Below are 22,306 nucleotides of genomic sequence, written 5' to 3' on the forward strand. Positions count from 1 at the left end.
AACTCTTCAAGGGCTTAACAATTAGATGTAGGAATGATGCTTCTTTTACCTGGGAAGTTTACAACCAGTAGTCACGTCTCAAAGCAAGGAGATGCCATTCATAATAGATTAGTGAAGAAAATTTTATCTGCAGAATACTGACTCATTGTAATTCTCTACCGAGGATGGCTGTGGTTGCTCAGTCACTGCATGTATTCAGTAAAGAAATGAATAGTTTTTTAGAAAATAAAGAGATAGCCATTAGTGCATGAAAATGAAAGAGAGGATTTAAATTAATTATTAATCTATAGATACAGCATCATAACAGCCCTATTGTGTATGTTGCACACAATTACACCCATGTGACCAATTACCTACTAACCCGAACGTCTTTGGAACGTGGGAGGAAACTGGAGCAGCTGGCTGCCAGCGGTGTAACAGCACTACGGAACCACGTTGTCCCCGAAAAACCTCGCTGAGTGGGCACGAGGAGCTGAATGTCGTACTCTTGCCACAATTCCGATAAAGAGAAAATAATCAGTTTTACAGCCCTGCCACGTTTTTCAATTACATTTCCACAATAGCATTTTGTTTAATGTGATTTAAAGATTAACCTGTGAATATTGTGATGTTGTAATTTTCCAACTGCTCTATCCTCAGTAGTAATGCCATATGTCAATATAGAGACAGCATCGAAAATAAATCTGTTTTCTAGTCATGACATAAATAAATTACTTTTAACAGCAGTGCGCAAATATATTTTCTTTTGTTTTCAAAATATGACCAGAGAGAGGACATCATCAGAATGATAAAAGAGATATGCGGTATGTACCCGTCAATTCCTGGTTTACAAATATTACATGTTTCCATTGTAACTATTGTTGGTTTATACAATACAACAAGGCTGATCCTTACCAGAGAAAAGGTAGAAATTTAAAAATATTATTCCACATGTTATTTCCCTAGGTATTTCTTTATATCCAGAAGTAAATTCAATTTTTTTGTGTGTAAGAAATAAATTTTTGAAGTTCAGTTCTGATGAATCCTCCCAATGTATGATGACACGAAGGTTGGTAGAGATGTGCAGAATTGTTGTAAGTTGCAACAGGACATTGGTGGGATGAAGAGCTGGGCTGAGAAGTGGTAGATTGAGCTCAACCCGGCAAAGTGTGAGGTGATTCATTTTGGATGGCTCAAAGTTCAAAGTAAATTTATTATCAAAGTAGATAAATGTCACCATATAAAACCCTGAGATTCATTTTCTTGTGGACATACTTAGTAAATCCAATAACCATAATAGATGATAGTTTTTGAAGGTAGAATACAAGGCTAATGGCAGGAGCCTTGACAGTGTGGAAGAACACTGGGATCTTGGGGTCCACGTTCATAGACCCCTCAAAGTTGCCGTGCAAGGTGATAGGGTTGTTCAGAAGGTGTATGGTGTGTTGGCATTCATTTGTCAGGGAAATCAGCTCAAGAGCCACAGGGTTCTTGAACATTGCAGCTCAATAAAATCGTGGTTAGGCCACACTTGGAATGTTGTGTTCAGTTCTGGTTTCCACATCATAGGACGGATGGGGCAGCTTTAGAGCAGGTGCAGATAAGATTTACTAGGATGCTGTCTGGACTAGAGGACATGTTTTATGAAGATGGGTTGAATGAACTAGGGCTTTTTGCTTCAGAGAGATAAGAGGTGGCTTGATAGAGGTGTACACAATGATAAGAGGTATAGATTAAGTGGACAGCCAAAGACTTTTTCCCAGGACTGAAACAGCTAATATGAGGGAGCATATTTGCAAAGCGTTTGGAGGAAAGTATAGGGGTTATATTAGAGGTAATTTTCTTTCCCCCACAGAGAGCGATGGGTGTGTGAAATGACTTGCCGGGAAGGTGATAGAGGAGCATTAAGGGGCATTAGGGGCATTAAGAAAATCTTCGACACATCGATGATAGAAAAAATGGAGGGCAATGTAGGAGGGAAAGGTTAGATTGATCTTGGAGTAGATTAAAAGTTTGCCGTAACTTCATTGGCCGAAGAGTTTGTTCTGTGCTGTAATATTCTATGTATAGTCAGCTCTCCTATCCAAGTTATTGCCTGTCTTTCATCAATGCCTTAATATTTTTATGAAGTTCAGGAAGATTTTAATGAAAATTATTCATTGAGAATATTAGGTACTTCTAAAAGTATTGCTCTAGAAATCAATGATTCTAGTTTACCATCTTAACATTTCAAATAGAAATTTGTTATGCGATTTTTGTTTAAACTAATCTGCTCAGATTTAATGAAATAATTTTATCATTCATTTATTTTTTACAGGTTGTGGAATTAAGTGTAAAGAAAGGCCGATGGAGCTTGTCTTCGTGATAGATAGCTCAGAAAGTGTGGGGCCAGACAACTTTGAAATTATAAAAGATTTTGTCACTGCACTTGTCGACAAAGTAACAGTTGGCAGGAATGCCACTCGAATTGGTCTCATCCTCTACAGCTTGGAAGTACGGTTAGAGTTTGGTCTAAGTCGATACTTGACGCAGCAAGATGTCAAACAGGCAATTAGGAAAATGCTCTACATTGGGGAAGGCACATACACAGGAACAGCTATCCGCAAAGCAACTCAGGAAGGATTCTATGGAGCTCGGCCTGGTGTGAAGAAAGTTGCTATAGTGTTGACAGATGGGCAGGCAGACAGAAGAGAGACAGTCAAACTGGATGTTGCTGTTCGTGAGGCTCATGCTGCAAACATTGAGATGTTTGCAATTGGGATTGTAAATACATCTGACCCAACACAAGCTGAATTCTTGCGTGAACTGAACTTAATTGCCTCAGATCCTGATACTGAGCATATGTATCTCATTGATGATTTCAATACTCTTACAGGTTTGTGCTATGTCCGTTTCATAATTTCATGCTTTTTAATGAAGGTACAAGAAAACTTTAATTGCGCACTTAAGGTGAAACCAAGTAAATAGGACAACTACTGCATAGCTTACTAAAAAGCAGTAATTGCTGCACACTAGATCACCCTTAGTCTCTGTTACATTAGAACTGTATACCAGGACATGAAGGCATTGCAAACCCTTGGTGGTTCCTCTTGTGTCATACACATTGTCTAATTTGTTAATCACACAGTGTTTTCGGGATAGAAATCGAAAAATTGACGTTCTTGCTTTGTAACTATTGTTATCTTGGGAATGTGATTGGGCCAGCTGGAATAAGAAATTGAGATGCTGGTGAAATTAGATCTTTATAAAAATATACCTGCCCTGAAATTCAGTTGCAAAATACTGTTCAACAATATAAAAATGAAAATTGTTTCTTACCAGTATAAGAAGTGATGATAATTATTCTGGGTCATTTCATATTACTCTGGAAATGTGTTTGATTGCCTCCAATATGAGCAACCCTAGTGCCCTGATGTTATTTACATGTCAGAAGTTGATACCATACCCAGTAGAAATCCGCATTTAGCATACTGAGGGAAACTTAGATCATCTTGTCTGGGACCATGTATGGTGCCAGGACAATGTGCTATTCTTGGTTAAAATGATGATTGAGAATACCAGGGGAGTAAGTGAATTGTTTGCCGTCATCCTTTGATCATCTTGCTCTTCACTGCACACCAACCACCTCTCTATCCACCAATTTCTCAGCTGGCTCCAACCTATAATCGCCTGAGTCTTTACTCCAAATCTTCTACACTTTGACCAAACTTCTTCAACCATCTGAGGTGAAAGAGGCACTGCTGTGACTTTATCACCACACAGCCAGTATGTACAGACAACGTCAGATCCTAAGTGATGTGTAAGCTGAGGAACTTAAAGCTGTTCACCCTCTCAATATGTTTCAGTAGATACATTTAATGTCAGAGAAATGTGTACAATATACATCCTGAAATTCTTTTTCTTTGCAAGCATCTACGAAAACAGAGGAGTGCCCCAAAGAATGAATGACAGTTAAATGTTAGAACCCCAAAGCCCCTCCAGCTCCTTCCTCCCATGTGTAAGCAGCAGCAAAGCAATGACCCCCCTCCCCATCAGCAAAAAAAGCATCAACACCCCCCACCAAGCACTCAAGCGTGCAGCAAAGCATCAATAAAGACACAGACTTGCAGTACCCCAAAGACTACTTGTTCACCCAGTAATTTAACATACCACAGACTGGCTCTCCCTCCCCCCTCCCCCCTCTCCCTCTCTCCCTCCCCATCCCCCTAATAAGGGAAAAAGAGGTGTCCCCGTTTCACAGCAAGAAGGGAGACATCACAAACAACTGGCTGATTTATGATGTTAAAAGTCTGTTGCGTTGCTTTTTCTGAGCTCTGTGCCCAAAGAACTCGGGTCTCTGGACACATAGCCAGCAGCAAGCTCACTACTTCCGACCTTCTGTGTACTGCCATGACACATCAGGCGGCACCAGCCTTGAATCAGCCCTCCTCCAGAGCCATGAAAATCCGGCACCTTGAAGGTCCGCAAGTCTTCCAGTCCACGTCCTTGGCATATCGAAAAGCGGCCGGTCGTGAGGCCCTGAAAGCAGGTCCCATTTCCGCAAAGAACTAAAGTCAGCATCTAACTCCAGGTCAGGGTCTTTAAAAGAACCCTGAAAGGGAAAAGAGATATCAAAGATAAAAATAGCGCTGTTTCTGAAGATGCCAGCAAAGGAGTCACCGTTAGGCACCATCATCCTAAACTCCACCTCTTCAGGGTCTCAACCCCAGATCCATTGACGTCAATAGGGGTTAGCCTGTCCCCATTTCTCCTGTAGTCCACAACCAGCTCCTTTGTCTTTGCAACTCTGTGGTTCCTGGGATGAAGGCCAACAGTTACAAGGATAGATTGGAGAGAAAAGGACTGTTTTCTCACAGAACGGAAGGCTGGGGGAATTTTGATAGAATAATATAAAGTGATGTGGATTTCTTTTAGCAGAGCCATCAAGTACTTGAGATATAAAATGAATGATTAAGGAATTCAGAGTGACTTGAAGAAAATCTTTTTACACAGAGTGTAGTTAGAATCCAGAATAAAGATATGGTAGATAAAGGTCTTCAAGAGGAGGTTGAATAAATATAGTGAAGAAAAATTGATGATTATATGGAGAAAGGCCTTGGGGTTAGTTACAGTGAATTTAAATTGTAAGTCGGGAAACAATAAGATAAATAAATTCTCTTTCTATAATAATTGTCAATGTGTTACCCTTTTTTAAATTACTCCACAATTTTTCATTTTTGAAAGTTGCAAAGTGAGAGAACAGGAATTCAAATTATGCCATTGACTATGGTGACTCAGCAAATTGAGATTTACTTATTAAAAAATTTGACATGATGTTTGTGAATTCACTAGTTGCCCATCAATGAGTAGCATAGCAGCCAAGGTGATAATGGCTGGGGTTCTGTTCCCTGGAAGGAGCTGCAAAAGGAATGTCTTCATGAAAGTGAGTTTGAGTATAATGCAATTTACATTTTTTCTCTTTCTTTTTTTTTAGCTCTAGAGCTAAAATTGGTCAGACAGTTCTGTGAAGATGAAAATGGTGCTTTGATTTCTAACCAAATTAGAAATGGTATAATATCAAATAGAAACCCATTATATTCAATAACTTCAAGTTCTACACATACCAGGAACCAAATTGGACCAACTGCTACAAAACCTAGAAAAACAATTGTATCTGAAAAGATAAAAGTAAATGCGTCAGTGAAGCCTTTTCCATTCAGACCTACCTCAGTTGTAAAACCTCCGAAAATCAATGAACAGGTAAAAAATGATCTTAACTGCTGTTTATGACATTTTATTTGCATGTAGCATGTATTGTTCATCAATGTACCCCCGATTTTTATACGTACCAAGTTATAACTAATTCAGCTGATAAAAGAAAAGGCAAATACTTTAATAAATAGAATTAATAGCAATATTAATTTTTATTATAATTGATATTACTTTTTCAAATACAAAATACTTAAACAAATACTGATGTCTGGCATTACACAGGTGAAACAGAACTCAGAAAAAGCTGATGATGGTTCTAATGAAGAAAAGGACCTGGAACTTGTAACCCCTTTTGTTCATTCGAAGGGCAGAAACAATCCATCACTCAATAAAAGCTACTCAAATATACAAACGCAGTCTGTTAAGCCTGTGAAGGAATCTGTAGAGTCAGCAAACCTGCCACAAAAAAATACAGTTCCAGGTAAGATATTAATTTGTTTATGTAGTATAATTGATGAATAACTGCAGAAGCAAATAAGGCCATTACATGTTAAACCTTTTCATTCTAAAATGGGTTCAAATTTCAGCACATATTACTAGAATAATTTAAGGATAGTTGAAAATACATTTTTTACTGGATATAACTTGATAACATACTGTAGAATCTCAATAGTGCAACATTTAATTACAGTAGGGGGATGAAAGACTGTAAGTTCCACAGACTTATTTCACTTACCACCTTCCTTGAAAATATATCAAGCTCAATGCTGGCTACCTGCAAGTTAAATTCACTAACCTCAGGGCCTTTCTCCATATCCTTGTCAAGTTTTCTTCATGATATTTATTCAAAGTGGCAGGTGGTGGAAGTCTGTAGACACAAAATATATCTACTAGTTATATTGTCATAGAACAATACAGCACCGCCTGTATACAGGACCTTCAGCCTAGTGGGTTCCAATTTCCTGTGTTCAACCTACGGTATATCCCACTAAGCCCCACCCTCTCAATGTATCTACCTTAAATGGTGCTAATGTACCTGCCTCAACCACTTCTTCTGGCAGCTCATTCTAAATACTCTGCATGATTAAGTTGCCCCTGAAGACCCTTTTCAATCTCTCCCCTCTTACCCCAAGTCTCTGCCTCTTAGTTTTGGTCTCCCCTGCCCTGTGGAAAAGACTATTACCATCCACCTTACCTATGCCTTGCATACTTTTAAACATTTCTATAAAGTCATCCCTCCTTCTCCTCTATTCCAATGAATAAAGACCCAGTCTGATTAACCCCTCCCTGTAACTCAGGCCCTCCAGTCCTATCTACATCCTCATAAATTTTTTCTACACTCTTTCCAGTTTAACCACATCTTTCCTATAACAGACTGAGCAAAACTGTACGCTGCACCTCAAGTGTGGCTTCACCAAAAACTTATACAAGTGCAACATAATATTGCAACTCCCGTACTGAATGACATGACAAATGAAGATCAGCATGCTAAATGCCTTTCACCACTCTGTCTATATGTGACACCACTTTCAACAAATTATACACTTGTATTTTTAGATTGCATTCCCTAGTCCCCTACCATTCATAGTATGAGTGCTATACTGGTTTGACTTTCCAAAATTCATCATGCCACACTTATCTAGTATTGAAATACATTTGGCACTCCTTGGCTCATTTCCATTCCCCTTGTAGCCTACGATAACCTTGTCAACACCTTCTAATTTCATTTCATCCGCAAACTTGTGCATTTGTATCCAAATCATTCATATAAAAAACAAATAACAAGGGTCCCAATACTGACCACCTACTGCACACCACTAGTCGCTGGCTTCCATTCCGAGAAACAACTTTCAACCATCATCTTCTGTAACCTACCTCAAGCCAAATTTTAATTTTGAATCTACTTAACTAGCTCTCCCTGTATTCAATGGAACCTAACCTTCCAGACCAGCCTACCATGCAGGACCTTGCTGAGGGCCTTGCTAAAGTCCAAATAAACAAAATCCACCGCCTGCCCTAAACTATTAGGTTACCTCTACAAAAAAACTTCAAAAGTTTCATCAAGCACAACTTTCTATGCAAAAAGCCATACTCTAAATCAGTACCTATACAAATGCAGATTGATCCTGTCCTTCAGGGTTTCCTCCAGTAATTTCCTCTGTACTGATGTCAGGCTGACTAGCTTGTAGTTCTCTGGATTGTCTTTGATACCTTTCTCAAATAACAGAATGTCAGTCATTTTCCAATCTTTGGGAACTTCACTTTGGCTCACAAAATAAGTATATCAGCAAGGGCTTCTGCAATCTCCTGCCTGACTTCCCGCAAGGCCTGGGGATGCACTTGGTTGGGCCCTGGAGATTTATCCACCTTAATGCATTGTATGGCTGTAAACACTGAGGAGAAATATTCATCAAAACTCCCACTCATCTGTGGCCAAAGACACAGGTGGTTCTGGTGATCACTGAGGGGACCTACTCTCCTTTACCTTAACTGCCAGAACCATCTCATACCCTCACATGGCCCACTGATTTCCCTCTTGAGAGTATTCTTAATCTTTTTCAATTCATCAACAGATTTGCTCAAACCCAATCTCCGATGCTTCCTTCTATATCTTGATGAGCTCTTCAGCACATCTCATAAACCAGGGTTCCTAAACTTGCCAAGTTTTCCCTCCACCCTAACAGGAACATGCTGTGGCTGGACACTTGGTATCACAATTTTAAAAGCCTTCTTCTTGCCATTTACTACTTTCCCTTCAAACAGCTTACTAAAACCTTGGTCACTGAAATAAATGCAGCTTAACAGAGTATTCCTTTCCCCATTTTGACTATGTCCCAGCTATCCTGATTACTAGACACGTTCTCGCTGGCTACAGCTTTATCCCATGACTTGCTCCTGCCAGTGTAATTTAAACCTTTCTGTGTAGCACGAGTGAATTTCCCTGCAAAGATATTGGTCGCTCTCTGGTTCAAGTGCACCTGCCCCTCTCTCACAGTTCGCCTCTACCTTAGAAGAGATCTCAATGTTCTAAGAAACCGAATCCCTGCCCTCTGCACCAGCTCTTCAGCCACAGGTTCATCTGACCATTTCCTCACTAGCTCCTGGGACCAGGGATAGTCCAGAGATCACTACCAGCACAGAACTATTGCAGGCACCGGCAAGCCGGGTTCAATACCACCACTGACTGTAAGAGTTTATGTTTTCTCCCTGTGGCCACATGGGTTTCCTCCCATGTTCCAAAGACATGAGGGTTAGTAGGTTGATCAGTCACTTGGTATAATTGGGCTGTGCACACTTATTGAGTCAGAAGGGCCATTAGTATGCTGTACCTCGAAATAAACATTTTCAAACCTATCTATAGCACAGGTTCCTGGTTTGGGTGTGCATTCTAAGCTAAGTTTTGGAGGAAAAAACATAATTAAACCTGCTTTGCAAAATTAAATCCTTAATTTACAGATTTCAGAACGCCAATAACCAAAGTATTTAGGGTGTAACTTTTGATAATATAGAATATTCTTTCTTAACACATAAAAAATCTACAAATGCTAGAATCTTTCAGAAATGAAATAATCACAGAAAACCAGAGTTAACATGGATTCAAGAAAAGAAAATCAGATTGGACTACACTGCTGGAATTATTTGAGGGTGTTGTTAGAAAAATGGATAAAGGAGAACCAGAGGATATTTGGATTTTCAGAATGCTTTTGATGAGTCTACACAGAGTCATTTGAGGACAGAGGTCAAGGACAAAGTATGTGGGACAAACACTGAGAATTAGTTATCTTTAGAAAGAAAGAGTGTGAATATGCAGATCCTTCTCAGGTTCGTAGCTGTACCCAATGGATGTACTACAGAGACTGTGAATGGGTACACCTCATATACCAATTTATATGAACATATTTGCTATCAATATCAACAATTACTTAGGAACATGTTGAGATCTCACCTGGAGTATTATATAGAGATTTGCTCTCCTTATTTAAGAAAAGATGAACTTGCCGTACAGGTAAAGCAGCAATAGTTGAATCAGCCGGTTCCAGGAATATGAGGAAAGGTTTAGTAGACTATAACTAGGTTTGATTTAGGTTTGCATAGAGGATATATCTACAGGCTCTGGTGCCTAAGACCAAAAAAAGGAATCTCTCTTTTATGACAGATGAGAGGAAGTCTCTTCAATCAGAAGATGGAGTTCTGAATCCTCTACCCAGGAGGGCATGGAGGCTGAATAATTGTGTTCATTCAGTATATATATTGATAGATATTTTGTTATCTTCATGCCAAATAATAAATTTTCAAATGTATTTCATTTATTTCATAAGATGAATTCTGAAAGTTGACCCACTTCTCAGCTTATGATACATCTATGTTATTTATATGTTTTCCTAGATCCTCTCTGTCATCTCCAATTAGACCAAGGGGCTTGCCGTGATTATATAATTAAATGGTATTATGACATGCAGGCCAATGCGTGTGCACAATTTTGGTACGGTGGCTGTGGCGGAAATGCTAATCGTTTTGACAATGAAGACAAGTGCAGAAAAACCTGTGTTAGTGTTCAGTACTGGTATGTCTTTAATCTTTCAAAAAATATATATATTTAAAGCCATCTCTTTTCACATTTCAAAGTTCAATGATAGATTGAAACAATTAAATTCAACATAAAATCTCCATGTTTTAAAAGAGAAAGAAAATAAATAATTACAAATGCATCTGTCAGTTTTTACGTATATAAAGCCATACTCGTTCTAAAACTAAACTATTTCCTTAAAGCATATTTTCTATTACTTAGTATAGGGATGTTAGAAAATAATTAGAGACAACTGCAGCAAATTCAGATTTCTAACAAAATGCTAGCAAAATCAATAGGAATATGTTGCTGGAAAAGCTGAAGATTTTCCCAAATGAGAAATAAATTCCACAGGTCATGAAAGTGACTCAGACTGATAGGGGATTATGATTTTATCAGATTATGATTTCATCTCTCTGCTTTATACATGACCATTACATAAAAAATGACTGTGCACCAACAAAATAAAAGTTTAAACCTATTTACTGAATTTATTCTAAATTGTCTCAATGAGCCAGTTTTTGAACCCACCTTTTAACCTCTTATTTTCCATAACTCCATCATTCTTTCTTGAGTTAGCTTCCAGCATCTGAATTGATTTCTGATAGGTTGTAGCAGTACACCCACAGAAACAAATTATCTGTATCCTTAAGTTGTCCCTCTAGGCAAATAAATAAAACCATGAATGCAATAAAACCATATACTGAGTTTTCTTGACTTCTAATTAACTACTTGACAGGTGTTGAGTGCAGTCAGCGGACAGATCTCTTGAACATCTTTAACAATAGTGACGACAGATGGAATTCTCCCCTGTATCCTAGGATAGGGTGTTTAAGACTGTTGTTTCATTTTGATAACAATTCCATTGTAACTAAATAATTTTATACTTTCTTCATCATATCTTCTCTTAAATGCAGAATCCTGATGTGGATCCCAGGAAGTTGTTTCAGCAAATCATTGAAGAACAGGAGGAAGACTAAAAATTATCTTAGTGCATTTATTTTTTTTAATATTTTGCTAGTCACACAAATTCAAATTTGAGTTGTATAATAGTGTTAATACAGAAGATTATGTTTTTGTTAACTTTTTGATATACAGTTCTCAAGGGGTAAAAATGAAAAAAAAATGTTACTGTAAGTTAAAAAAATTTTAAACAATTCAGTAAACATTAGAATTTTTTTGCATTTAATTTGTATTCTGTATTTTAATGTGAACATAATTTTCACTGGTTGGAAAGAAGGAACATCTCAGTTGTTCACAAACACAATTGTCGGTGGTTAAATCTTGGAAAATGGAGTTATATGTAAGAATTTTATTTTAACATACAGATTTTTTTGTCCACTGAAGTTTATAAAATGGCATGTAATGGAAGTTCAAAATAATAATGGTGCCCCTTTTTCTGCTGTACCAGCAGGATTAGGTGAAGTTATTCACCCGCGCATCTTCCTAATCAATAGTGTTAGGCTTCACAGAACTGCCTGAACATGAACATGATATATGCACATATTCACAACACTTCCTTCCACTGTCAACCGCACCATTTACCAAGCATGGATAGCTATGATTTATCGATGTGTTAAGCCACTGAGGACCTTAAGTACACATAAACAGAAGATGGCAATATTCATATATTGCAGAATATATAAGGAGTTTTGAAGATTTCTCTGGTAAAGTTGTGATATCAGGTGTTACAACTATTTATGATTTACAGTGTTAAATGTGTGAACAAATGAATTTACATTTATTGAAATCACAAATGTATCATCTATTTTATAAAGTTTTGATTGCATGTTGAGTGTTGGAAGTCTCTATTGTTTCATTGAATCCATTCAAAGAGATTGTACAGATTCTCATTTTGAAAAGCATAGGTTAATCAATATAGATTTGTTATGGACTAACAATCAAACTCTTTGAGTGAAATTAATGAGGGCAGTGTATAGCCAAAAAATTACAAACTTACAGGAGATATGGGAGGGAAACACAGATTTTGCAAACCAAGATGACTTAATTATATTTTTGTGACTTGAAGCTCTTAATAGAGGTGTACTACATTGCTCAATACTTGGTCCCCCTTTTGCAATATCACTGATTCAGACTGAGGAGGAAATTTTTAAATGGCAAGGAGTATTGCATACAGTTCTGGTTACCCACTATAGGAAGGATATTGAGGCTTTGGAGAGGGTGCAGAAGAGGTTCACCAGGATGCTGCTTGGTTTAGAGGGCACGTGCTATCACGAGAGGCTGGATAAACTTGGGTTGTTTTCTCTGGAGTGCCAGAGGCTGAGGGGAGATCTGATAGAGGTTTATGAGATTATGAGAGGCATAGGTAGGGTGGATAGAGAGTATCTGTTTCCCAGCTTGAACAGTGCATTGCAGTTTTGGTTACCATGGTAGGATATTTGTGGCTCCAAAGTAATATTGGGGTATAGGACTTCGGTGCTGACTAATTGACAAATTGTTGTGGCTCTGAAATGTACATTACTGATACGATAGGAGAGAGGCCCTAAGGTCAGTGACATTCTTTTCATTTTTATTAAATTTTATTTTTGAAAAAAAATTATTGAACTTCTTTATGTTTAGTGGTAAACCCCCATAATGACTTGTGAAATTATGTGAGGAGGTGGAGTTAAGGTTGAGTGACAGTACCATATAGTGCTGGGGATCTAAATTGCATGAAATACTGGGCGTTTCTCATAGGAGCGTAGCAACTTTAGAAAAAGACGATAGAACAACAGCATTTTAGCAAAAAAAGAACTTAAGTTGAGAATCTTCAAAACTGAGAACAATCGACACAATCAGCAAACGTGAGAAAATAATATTTGAATGGTTAACAGGCCTCCAATGGAAACATGAATGTAACATATACTCAAAAGAAATAGAAATATATTGCGGCCAAAAACTATTCCATGAGGAACTTAAGTGGAGGGACACGTCAGGAACAGCGAAAAGACTAGTATTTTTAATAAAGAAAATGGTTAACAAATGAGGGAAAGTAAAGACCAAAAATATTTAGGGTACTTTATTCACGCTCGAGGAAAAGCTCCATCAGCCTTCGTGATTCATATGTTCCAACAAATGCTGTGGCCTCCTGTGATGTACGGAATTGTGGAGGGAGTAGGTACGCTAAAGTAATACACAAGAACATTGGAGGAAGCCAGCAGGTCCGGCAGCGCCTATGAAGGGAGATGGGCACTGGGATGCTTCTTCTTCTTCTTTTACGGCGGTTGGCACCCAGCTTAATGGTGCGTTACCACCACCTTCTGCTCCGGAGAGTGGATCAGATGAGACTTACATTCTAAATCCCTTCAACCATTCACTCACTCACTCACTCTAATCTACACTTTATATAACCATATAACAATTACAGCACGGAAACAGGCCATCTTGGCCCTTCTAGTCCGTTCTGAACACTTACTCTTACCTAGTCCCACCTACCTGCACTCAGCCCATAACCCTCCATTCCTTTCCTGTCCATATACCTATCCAATTTTAAAAATCTTTATCCTTCCTTCTTTGGCCATCCTAGTACCCTATTCCTGCTTATCCATCATTTCCTATGAAAAAAAAACCCTGTATCCCTTAAGAAAGCTATGAGTACCCTGACCTGTGCTCTCTCACCCATGCCCAGTAACCCTTTTAATGTGAATTCCTGCACCCCCAATTCCCTTAGATTTATTCTCATCATCTCTCTGTATCCCATACTTCCTGCAACTCAGAATTACATGTTCTACTGACTCCTCTTCCTAACATTCCTCACACAAACCTGTCTGGTGTTTCCCTATCATTTTTAATGTTTTGTTTAGTGCACAGTGCCCCAGCCTTAACCGAGTCCACACAGTTTCCTCTCTTCTGTATCTACTGCCTACCCTAGTACCTGTAACACTCTTTTGTATTTGATATAAATGCCTCCCTTTCCCCTCTCTGCCCCATCTTTCTTGCCACACTCGGATGATATTTTTAGCACTGGCATGGTTCCTCCGGGCTGGGCTGTCGTTATCCTTGTTCTGCTCGAACCCGTGCCAGTTTCCGGAGGTGACGTCACGACTGTGGTTGCCAGGGTGACGTCGCGACGGTGGTTGCCAGGGTGACGCCGGGCAGGGTGCTGATCAGAGTTGCTGTCGGGGTCCCGGAGCCATGGTGCCCGTGCTGGACGCGTTGTGGGAGGACAGAGATGTTCGCTTTGACATTTCGCTTCAGTGAGTATCCGAAGCATTCCTTGTTGAGGCCTACTGCTCCCTTTCCGCCTCTGGTCTGTCGTGGGGTTTCACAGGACCCGTCCTAACTACATTAAATGAAGAGTGGCCTTGCAGTCTGGAGCCCTCGGGACGCTTCTTCATGTCCCTGCTTCAGAGAGCAGAACAGAAGTCAGAACTAAGCTACAGCCGACAAAACAAGCAGATATTTTCAAATAAAAAACAAAAGTAAATCAAGCAGCATCAAAGCGAGAAATATCGGGTGTTTTTAATTTCTTACGACCGTGCCCTCACCGTGATAATGTACTAAAATGGAAAATGCTAGAAACGTACCAGAATCTTTGTAGGAGGAGGGGAAAACGAGTGAGAGAGGGAAATGATATATTGGTGTTTAGTATGAGCTAATTTCAGTCCTGAAGTGAAGCCCCCTTGCGTGATCGTGCAGCTCCTTTGGTGACACCGTGTGGAGTATTGTGTACTGTACTTGCGCTCGAACCCATGCCAGTTTCCGGAGTATAGAAAAGAGGATTTGTCAGGCTGATGTATCAGAATTAGTTTTAATATCTCCGGCATATGTAATGAAATGTGTTAACTTTACGACAGCAGTACAAAGAAATACATGATAAATATAGACAAAAACTGAGTTACATTAAATATATACAGTGTATGAGTATGTGTGTGTATATATATATATATATATATATATATATATATATATATATACACACACACACACACACATTAGTTAAAATAAGTAGTGATTTTAAAAAAACAATAAACTAGTGAGGAAATGTTCATGAGTTCAATGTCCATTCAGAAATCAGATGGCAGAGGGGAAGAAGCTGTTTTTGAGTCACTGAGTGTGAGCCTTCAGGCTTCTGAACTTCTTTCCTGACGGTAACAAGGAGAAGAGGGCATGTTCTGGTCGTGAGGATCCTTAATGATGGACACTGTCTTCCTAAGGCAGCGCTCATTCAAGATGTCTTGGATACCACGGAGGCTAGTACCCATGATGGAGCTGACTAAATTTTTGCAGCTTACTTCAATCTCGTCCTGTAGCTTTTTGATCAGGACTGCAGGAAGTAAATGCTGAGCTATAGTCAATAAATAGCATACTGTAGGTATTTGCATTGTTCAGGTGATCCAAGGCTGTGTGGAGAGCCATTGAGATCGTGTCTGCTGTAGACCTATTGTGGTGAAAGGCAAATTGATGTGGGTCCAGGTCCTTCCCGAGACAGGTGTTGATTCCAGCCATGACCAGATTTAGGCCCAGCAGGCTAGGAGGTGTTGGTTCAAAACTTAGCTAGTTCAGGGGTTTCAGTCTTGAGGGATAAGTAATTTAGGACTAGTATGAGAATGTTCTTCTCTCAGAGAGTGGTGAATCTATGGAACTCTCTGCCCTGGAAGGTTCTGCTGTTGAACTGAAAGCATTAGTTCTAATTTTTCCTTTGTAGATGATGTATAATCCATTAATTATTAACAGTATCTTCAGCTGTATTATTTTGATTTTGTGTTTGGAATGGTTAATCTCTCCTCAGAGGAGATCATTTACTCTGGGGCTTTGTCAAGGGGACCATCAGTGCATTGCTTAATGAGGCAATCTCTACGCTTCAGGACTGTTTTGAACAGACCACTGGCAGATGTTCAAGGAGATCACCACAAACCTGAGTAGGCATAAACCTTGAAGAATATGCCTCTTCCGTCATCGGCTACAATAGTAGGTGTGTAGATGACATTGGTACCTCAAGAAGGGTTATTTCGGAGTCCATCCAGAAGCCTTGGCTAACACACAGGTGCACTCCCCGCTAAAACCTCGGATGCTTCCTTCAAGTCTGGTGACAGAACAGCTCTCAGAACAGCCAGGGAAAACCTCATTTTAGGCATCAATAGGGCAAGGACTGCCAATGCACAAAAATTCAGGAACACTTGTCTGATAATGATCACTGCAGACATCCCACCTCTCCCAGAAGTTCCGGGAGTCTCCCGCATATTGATAGCAGCTCCCTGATGCCAGAAAATTATATACAATATCCTGGAAATCAATTTTTTTGAGAGTGAGCAATAAGTGTGAGGTGCTACATTTTGGTAGGAATAATCAAAATAGGACATGAGTGGTAAATAGGGCATTGAAGAATGCAGTAGAACAGAGTGATCTAGGAATAATGGTGCATAGTTCCCTGAAGGTAGAATCTCATGTGGATAGGGTGGTGAAGAAAGTTTTTGGTATGCTGGCCTTTATAAATCAGAGCATTGAGTATAGGAGTTGGAATGTAATGTTAAAATTGTACAAGACATTGGTAAGGCCAAATTTGGAGTATTGTGTACAGTTCTGGTCACCGAATTATAGGAAAGATGTCAACAAAATAGAGAGAGTACAGAGAAGATTTAGATAGATAGATAGATAGATACTTTATTCATCCCCATGGGGAAATTCAACTTTTTTTCCAATGTCCCATACACTTGTTGTAGCAAAACTAATTACATACAATACTTAACTTAGTAAAAAAAAATGATATGCATCTAAATCACCGTCTCAAAAAGCATTAATAATAGCTTTTAAAAAGTTCTTAAGTCCTGGCGGTAGAATTGTAAAGCCTAATGGCATTGGGGAGTATTGACCTCTTCATCCTGTCTGAGGAGCATTGCATCGATAGTAACCTGTCGCTGAAACTGCTTCTCTGTCTCTGGATGGTGCTATGTAGAGGATGTTCAGAGTTATCCATAATTGACCGTAGCCTACTCAGCGCCCTTCACTCAGCTACCGATGTTAAACTCTCCAGTACTTTGCCCACGACAGAGCCCGCCTTCCTTACCAGCTTATTAAGACGTGAGGCGTCCCTCTTCTTAATGCTTCCTCCCCAACACGCCACCACAAAGAAGAGGGCGCTCTCCACAACTGACCTATAGAACATCTTCAGCATCTCACTACAGACATTGAATGACACCAACCTTCTTAGGAAGTACATTCGACTCTGTGCCTTCCTGCACAAGGCATCTGTGTTGGCAGTCCAGTCAAGCTTCTCGTCTAACTGTACTCCCAGATACTTGTAGGTCTTAACCTGCTCCACACGTTCTCCATTAATGATCACTGGCTCCATATGGGGCCTAGATCTCCTAAAGTCCACCACCATCTCCTTGGTCTTGGTGATATTGAGACGCAGGTAGTTTGAGTTGCACCATATCACAAAGTCCTGTATCAGTTTCCTATACTCCTCCTCCTGTCCATTCCTGACACACCCCACTATGGCCGTGGCATCAGCGAACTTCTGATACTAGAATTTACTAGAATGTTACCTGGGTTTCAGCACCTAAGTTACAGGGAAAGGTTGAACAAGTTAGGTCTTTATTCTTTGGAGCGTAGAAGGTTGAAGGGGGACTTGATAGAGGTATTTAAAATTATGAGGGGGATAGATAGAGTTGACGTGGATAGGCTTTTTCCATTGAGTGTAGGGGAGATTCAAACAAGAGGACATGAGTTGAGAGTTAAGGGGCAAAAGTTTTAAGGGTAATACAAGGGGGAATTTATTTTCTCAGAGAGTGGTAGGTGTGTGGAATGAGCTTCCAGTAGAAGTGGTAGAGGCAGGTTTGGTATTGTCATTTAAAGTAAAATTGGATAGGTATATGGGCAGGAAAGGAATGGAGGGTTATGGGCTGAGTGCAGGTCAGTGGGTCTAGGTGAGAGTAAGCATTCGGCACGGACTAAAAGGGCCGAGATGGCCTGTTTCCGTGCTGTAATTGTTATATGGTTATATGGGATAATTGTGTTGAACACCAAGCTCTAGTCAGTTAACAAAAGTTTGATGTATGAGTTCTTGTCATCCAGATTATCCAAAGCAGAGTGAAGAACCAGAGAAATTACCTGTCCTATATTTGTGGTGGTAGACAAATTGAAGCAAATCTTGGTCATTTCTGACTGTGAGACTATAAGACATTGGAACAAAATTAGGCCATTTTCCCCATAGATTTGCTCTGCCATTTAATAATGGCTACTTTATTTTTCCCTCTCAGCTCCATTTTGCTTTCACCTTATTACATTTGACACCCTTATTAATCAAGAACCTATCAACATCCACTTTAAATATATCCAATGACTTGGCCTCCACATCAATCTGGGCAGTGGTTCCACAGATTCACCACCCTCTGGCTAAATAAATTTCAACTAATTTCTGTTTTAAAGAGATGTCCTTTCATTCTGAGGCTGTGCCCTCTGGTTCTCGATTCTCCACTGCTGGTGATACTCACTATATCCACTCCGTCCAGGTATTTCACTATTCAGTAGGTTTCAATGAGATGATCAGAATTACATCTCACTAACAGATGAAACACAGGCATTGTTTAATGGTGAATGTTTAGACCACTGCTCTACTCTCTCAACACTCAGGACTGCGTGAGTAGATACAGTTCAAACACCATCCATTAATTTGCTGATGACACAGCTGTTGTTGATAGAGATGGTGATGAGCAGGCATATTGGAGTGCGATAGATCAGCTAGTTGAGTAGTGTTGGAAAATAACCTTGCACTCAATATAAGTAAAACCATGGAACTGATTGTAGACTTCAGGAAGGGAGAGTCAAGAGAATTCACACCTGTCATCATCGAGGGACCAGCAGAGGGAAAGGTGAGCAGCTTCAAGTTCTAGGGCATCAATTTTCAGAAGATCTATCCTGGGCCCAACATACTAATGCAATCATGAAGAAGGCATACCAATGGCTATATTTCATGATAAAGTTGAGGAGAATTGGTATGTCATCAAGCACTCTATATAACCATATAACAATTACAGCACGGAAACAGGCCATCTCGGCCCTTCTAGTCCATGCCGAATGCTTACTCTCACCTAGTCCCACTGGCCCACGCTCAGCCCATAACCCTCCATTCATTTCCTGTCCACTCTAGCAAATTTTTACAGATATATCATGGAGGTTTTTCTGACTGTTGCCTCAACACCTGGCATAGAGGCTCTAATCTGTCTTCCACAGTGAAAATGGGTGGGAAATACTTAACTTAGTTCATCTGCCATTTCTTTGTTCCCAATTATGACAATGCCAGTGTCATTTTCCAGCAGTTTGATGTTCACTATTGCCTCTCTTGTACTCTTTTATATATCTGAAAGAACTTTTGATATCCCCTTTTACATTATTGGTCAGCTTACCTTAATCTTGTTCGCCTTTATTGCTTTTTACTTGTTTTATGTTTATTTTTATGTCTCCAACTTCCTGCTAATTCTCTTTGCATAGTTCTCTTTGATTTCCCTTGTCAATCACAGAAACCTTGTCCTCTCTTTAGAATTATTCTTCTTTCGAATGAAAGGTTCTGCCTCTTCTGAATTACTTCTAGAAAGTCCTGCCACTGCTGTTCTACTGCCATCCATATTTAAATTTGCTGATGATACCACTGTTGTTGGCCAAATCAAAGGTGGTAATGAATTGGTATAAAGGAAGGAGATTGAAAATCTAGTGAATAGTGCCACAACAACAACCTTTCACTCAACGTAAGCAAAAAGAAAGAGCTGATTATTGACTACAGGAGGAACAAAGAGGATGTCTTGGGCCAGTACTCATTAGTGGATCAAAGGTGGAAAGGATCAGTAACTTTAAATTACTGAGAGTTAATGTATCAGAGGATCTGTCTTGGGACCAGCACATAAGTGCCATCATAAAGAAGACACAGCAGCACCTCTACTTCTTTTGAAGTTTTTGAAGATACTGCATGTCATCTAACACTTTGAAAACTTCTGTAGTTGAACAGTGGAGAGTATCCTGACTGTTTGCATAATGGCCTAGTGTGGAAGCACCAATGCTGGAGTATAGAAAGGCCTACAGAAAATGGTGGATACAGTCCAATTCATCACAGGCAAAGCCCTCTCTACCACTGAGCACATCTAAGAGAGCTGCCACAAGAAAGCAGCATATCTCATGAAGGACCTCAATCATCCAGGCCACATTCTCTTCTCGCTGCCAACATTAGGAAGTAGGTATGGGAGCCACAGGTCCCACAACCATGTTCAAGAATAATTATTAATGACCCTTCAAACATCAGGCTCCTGAATCAACATGAATAACCTCAGCTCTTGATTCCATCACCTGTGGACTCATTTCAAAGTGTCTACAACCCATGTTCTCAGTATAATTTATTCACTTTTTTGTATATGCACAGTTTGTCATCTTTTGCATATGGGTTGTTTGACAGCCTTTGTGTGTAGTTTTCCAGTGATGACTCTATTGTGTTTCTTATATTTACTGTGTATGCCTGCAAGAAAATGTATTTCAGGGCAGTATATGGTGACATATATATACTTTAATAATAAATTTGCTTTGCTAGGATCTCTTTCCAGTCAACTTTGGTCAGCTCCTCCGTCATTCTTCTTTACTTAACTGTAATACTGATAATCTGATTTTAGCTTCTTTCTCTGAAATTGCAGGGTGAATTCGTTCATGTTACGATCACTACTTCCTAAAGGCTCCTTTAATTCTATAGTGAAATGTGGTTCATTGCACAACACCAAATCCAGAGTTGCCTTTTCCACAGTGGGCTCAATCACCAGCTGCTTTAGACAGCCATCTCATAGGTATTCCACAAATTCCTTCTCTTGGGATCCAATCCAGATTGATTTTCCCAGTCTACTTGCATAGAGAGGTCCTCTATGACCACAGTAACATTGCCTTTCTTATGTGCCATTTCTATATCTTGTTGTAACTTGTACCCCACATCATAGCTACTGTTCAGAACCCGTATATAATTCCCACCAGTGTCTTCTTACCCTTGTAATTTCTTAACTCTACCCACAAGGATTCAATATCTTCTGTTTCTATATCACTTCTTGCTAAGGATTTGATTTCACTTTTTACCAACAGAACCACCTTACTCTCTCTGCTTACCCCTTTTCAATAGGATGCATATCCTTGAATGTTTAGCTTCCATTTGTGATCTTCTTTCAGCCATGACTCTGTGATGCCCACAAGATCATACCTGCCATTTTCTAACTCTTCTGCTCTTCTACCCTGTTTTGTATACAGCAATCATTCAAGTATAATTCATTTAGTCCTGTACTCACCATCCCTCTTCTCAAATTTGTTTCCATATCGCCTGAAGTTCAATATTTATCCTCTTCTTAACTTCCTGTCTTATTTTTTTATTCTGGAGACGTGGGCTTTTTTTCTGGATGCTGGATCACACTTGAGGCAGGAGCTGATTCATGTTATAACCAACGTCTCTAAGTACTTCATTATGGTTGATGAAGTACCATACAGTACCATACAGTAGTAATTGAGGCAAGGCACCAGTACAACAGATATCTTTATGAAGCAGGTAGGAATGTCCAGTAGAGAGGTACTACAGTCAGTTTGTCTATGCGGATCTTTAGTATTCAGTGAGATTATGCCTTCTGAGCCAGACACCTTCATGGATACATCCTTCTGAAGAATACCCTGACATTATCCTCAAAGACTGAGACTGTCTGACCTCATTGATAATGTCTCTTATGATTTAAGAAGTATTCTTCCTTTCCAAGCATCCCTCTAACAGCCCTAATTTTTATTTTAGCGACACAGCATGGAGTAGGCCCTTCTGGCCCTTTGAACCACACCACCCCAGCAACCCCTTTACAAACCCGATTAACCGTGACCTCATCACAGGACAATTTACAATGACCAATTAACTTAGCTGGTACATCTTTAGGTAGGTGCAAAGAGGTAATTTTGTTGATCATTATCCATTTCGATGTTCAAAGAGATCAGAAAAGTGCACTGCCCATCACAATAGTATCACGACACTCTTCAGTGAATCTTCTGAAAGTCTACAAGATTATTTTTCTGTGGTTCTCATCTCTTTGTTTGCTTCTTTAGTGTTGTGTTCATTGAATTAGAAATGATTAA

At 39.5% G+C, this 22,306-nt stretch overlaps 2 protein-coding genes across 2 annotated transcripts in view; both read left to right on the plus strand.

Moving 5' to 3' along the window:
- Positions 1–12,032, plus strand: part of col28a2a (collagen, type XXVIII, alpha 2a) — a 98,029-nt gene extending 85,997 nt beyond the window's left edge. The window contains exons 31-36 of the mRNA XM_073047240.1: positions 767–803; positions 2,297–2,854; positions 5,453–5,718; positions 5,953–6,151; positions 10,057–10,234; positions 11,155–12,032. Of these exons, the coding sequence (XP_072903341.1) occupies positions 767–803; positions 2,297–2,854; positions 5,453–5,718; positions 5,953–6,151; positions 10,057–10,234; position 11,155 (1,239 nt within the window). The 3' untranslated portion in view covers positions 11,156–12,032. The remainder of the gene's footprint in view (positions 1–766; positions 804–2,296; positions 2,855–5,452; positions 5,719–5,952; positions 6,152–10,056; positions 10,235–11,154) is intronic.
- Positions 12,033–14,280: 2,248 nt separating this feature from the next.
- The window catches only part of bbs5 (Bardet-Biedl syndrome 5), a 48,876-nt gene continuing 40,850 nt past the window's right edge, over positions 14,281–22,306 (plus strand). The window contains exon 1 of the mRNA XM_073047245.1: positions 14,281–14,433. Within this exon, the coding sequence (XP_072903346.1) occupies positions 14,372–14,433 (62 nt within the window). The 5' untranslated portion in view covers positions 14,281–14,371. The remainder of the gene's footprint in view (positions 14,434–22,306) is intronic.

This window comes from Hemitrygon akajei, chromosome 5 (assembly GCF_048418815.1).
Source record: "Hemitrygon akajei chromosome 5, sHemAka1.3, whole genome shotgun sequence".
Lineage (NCBI taxonomy): Eukaryota > Metazoa > Chordata > Chondrichthyes > Myliobatiformes > Dasyatidae > Hemitrygon > Hemitrygon akajei.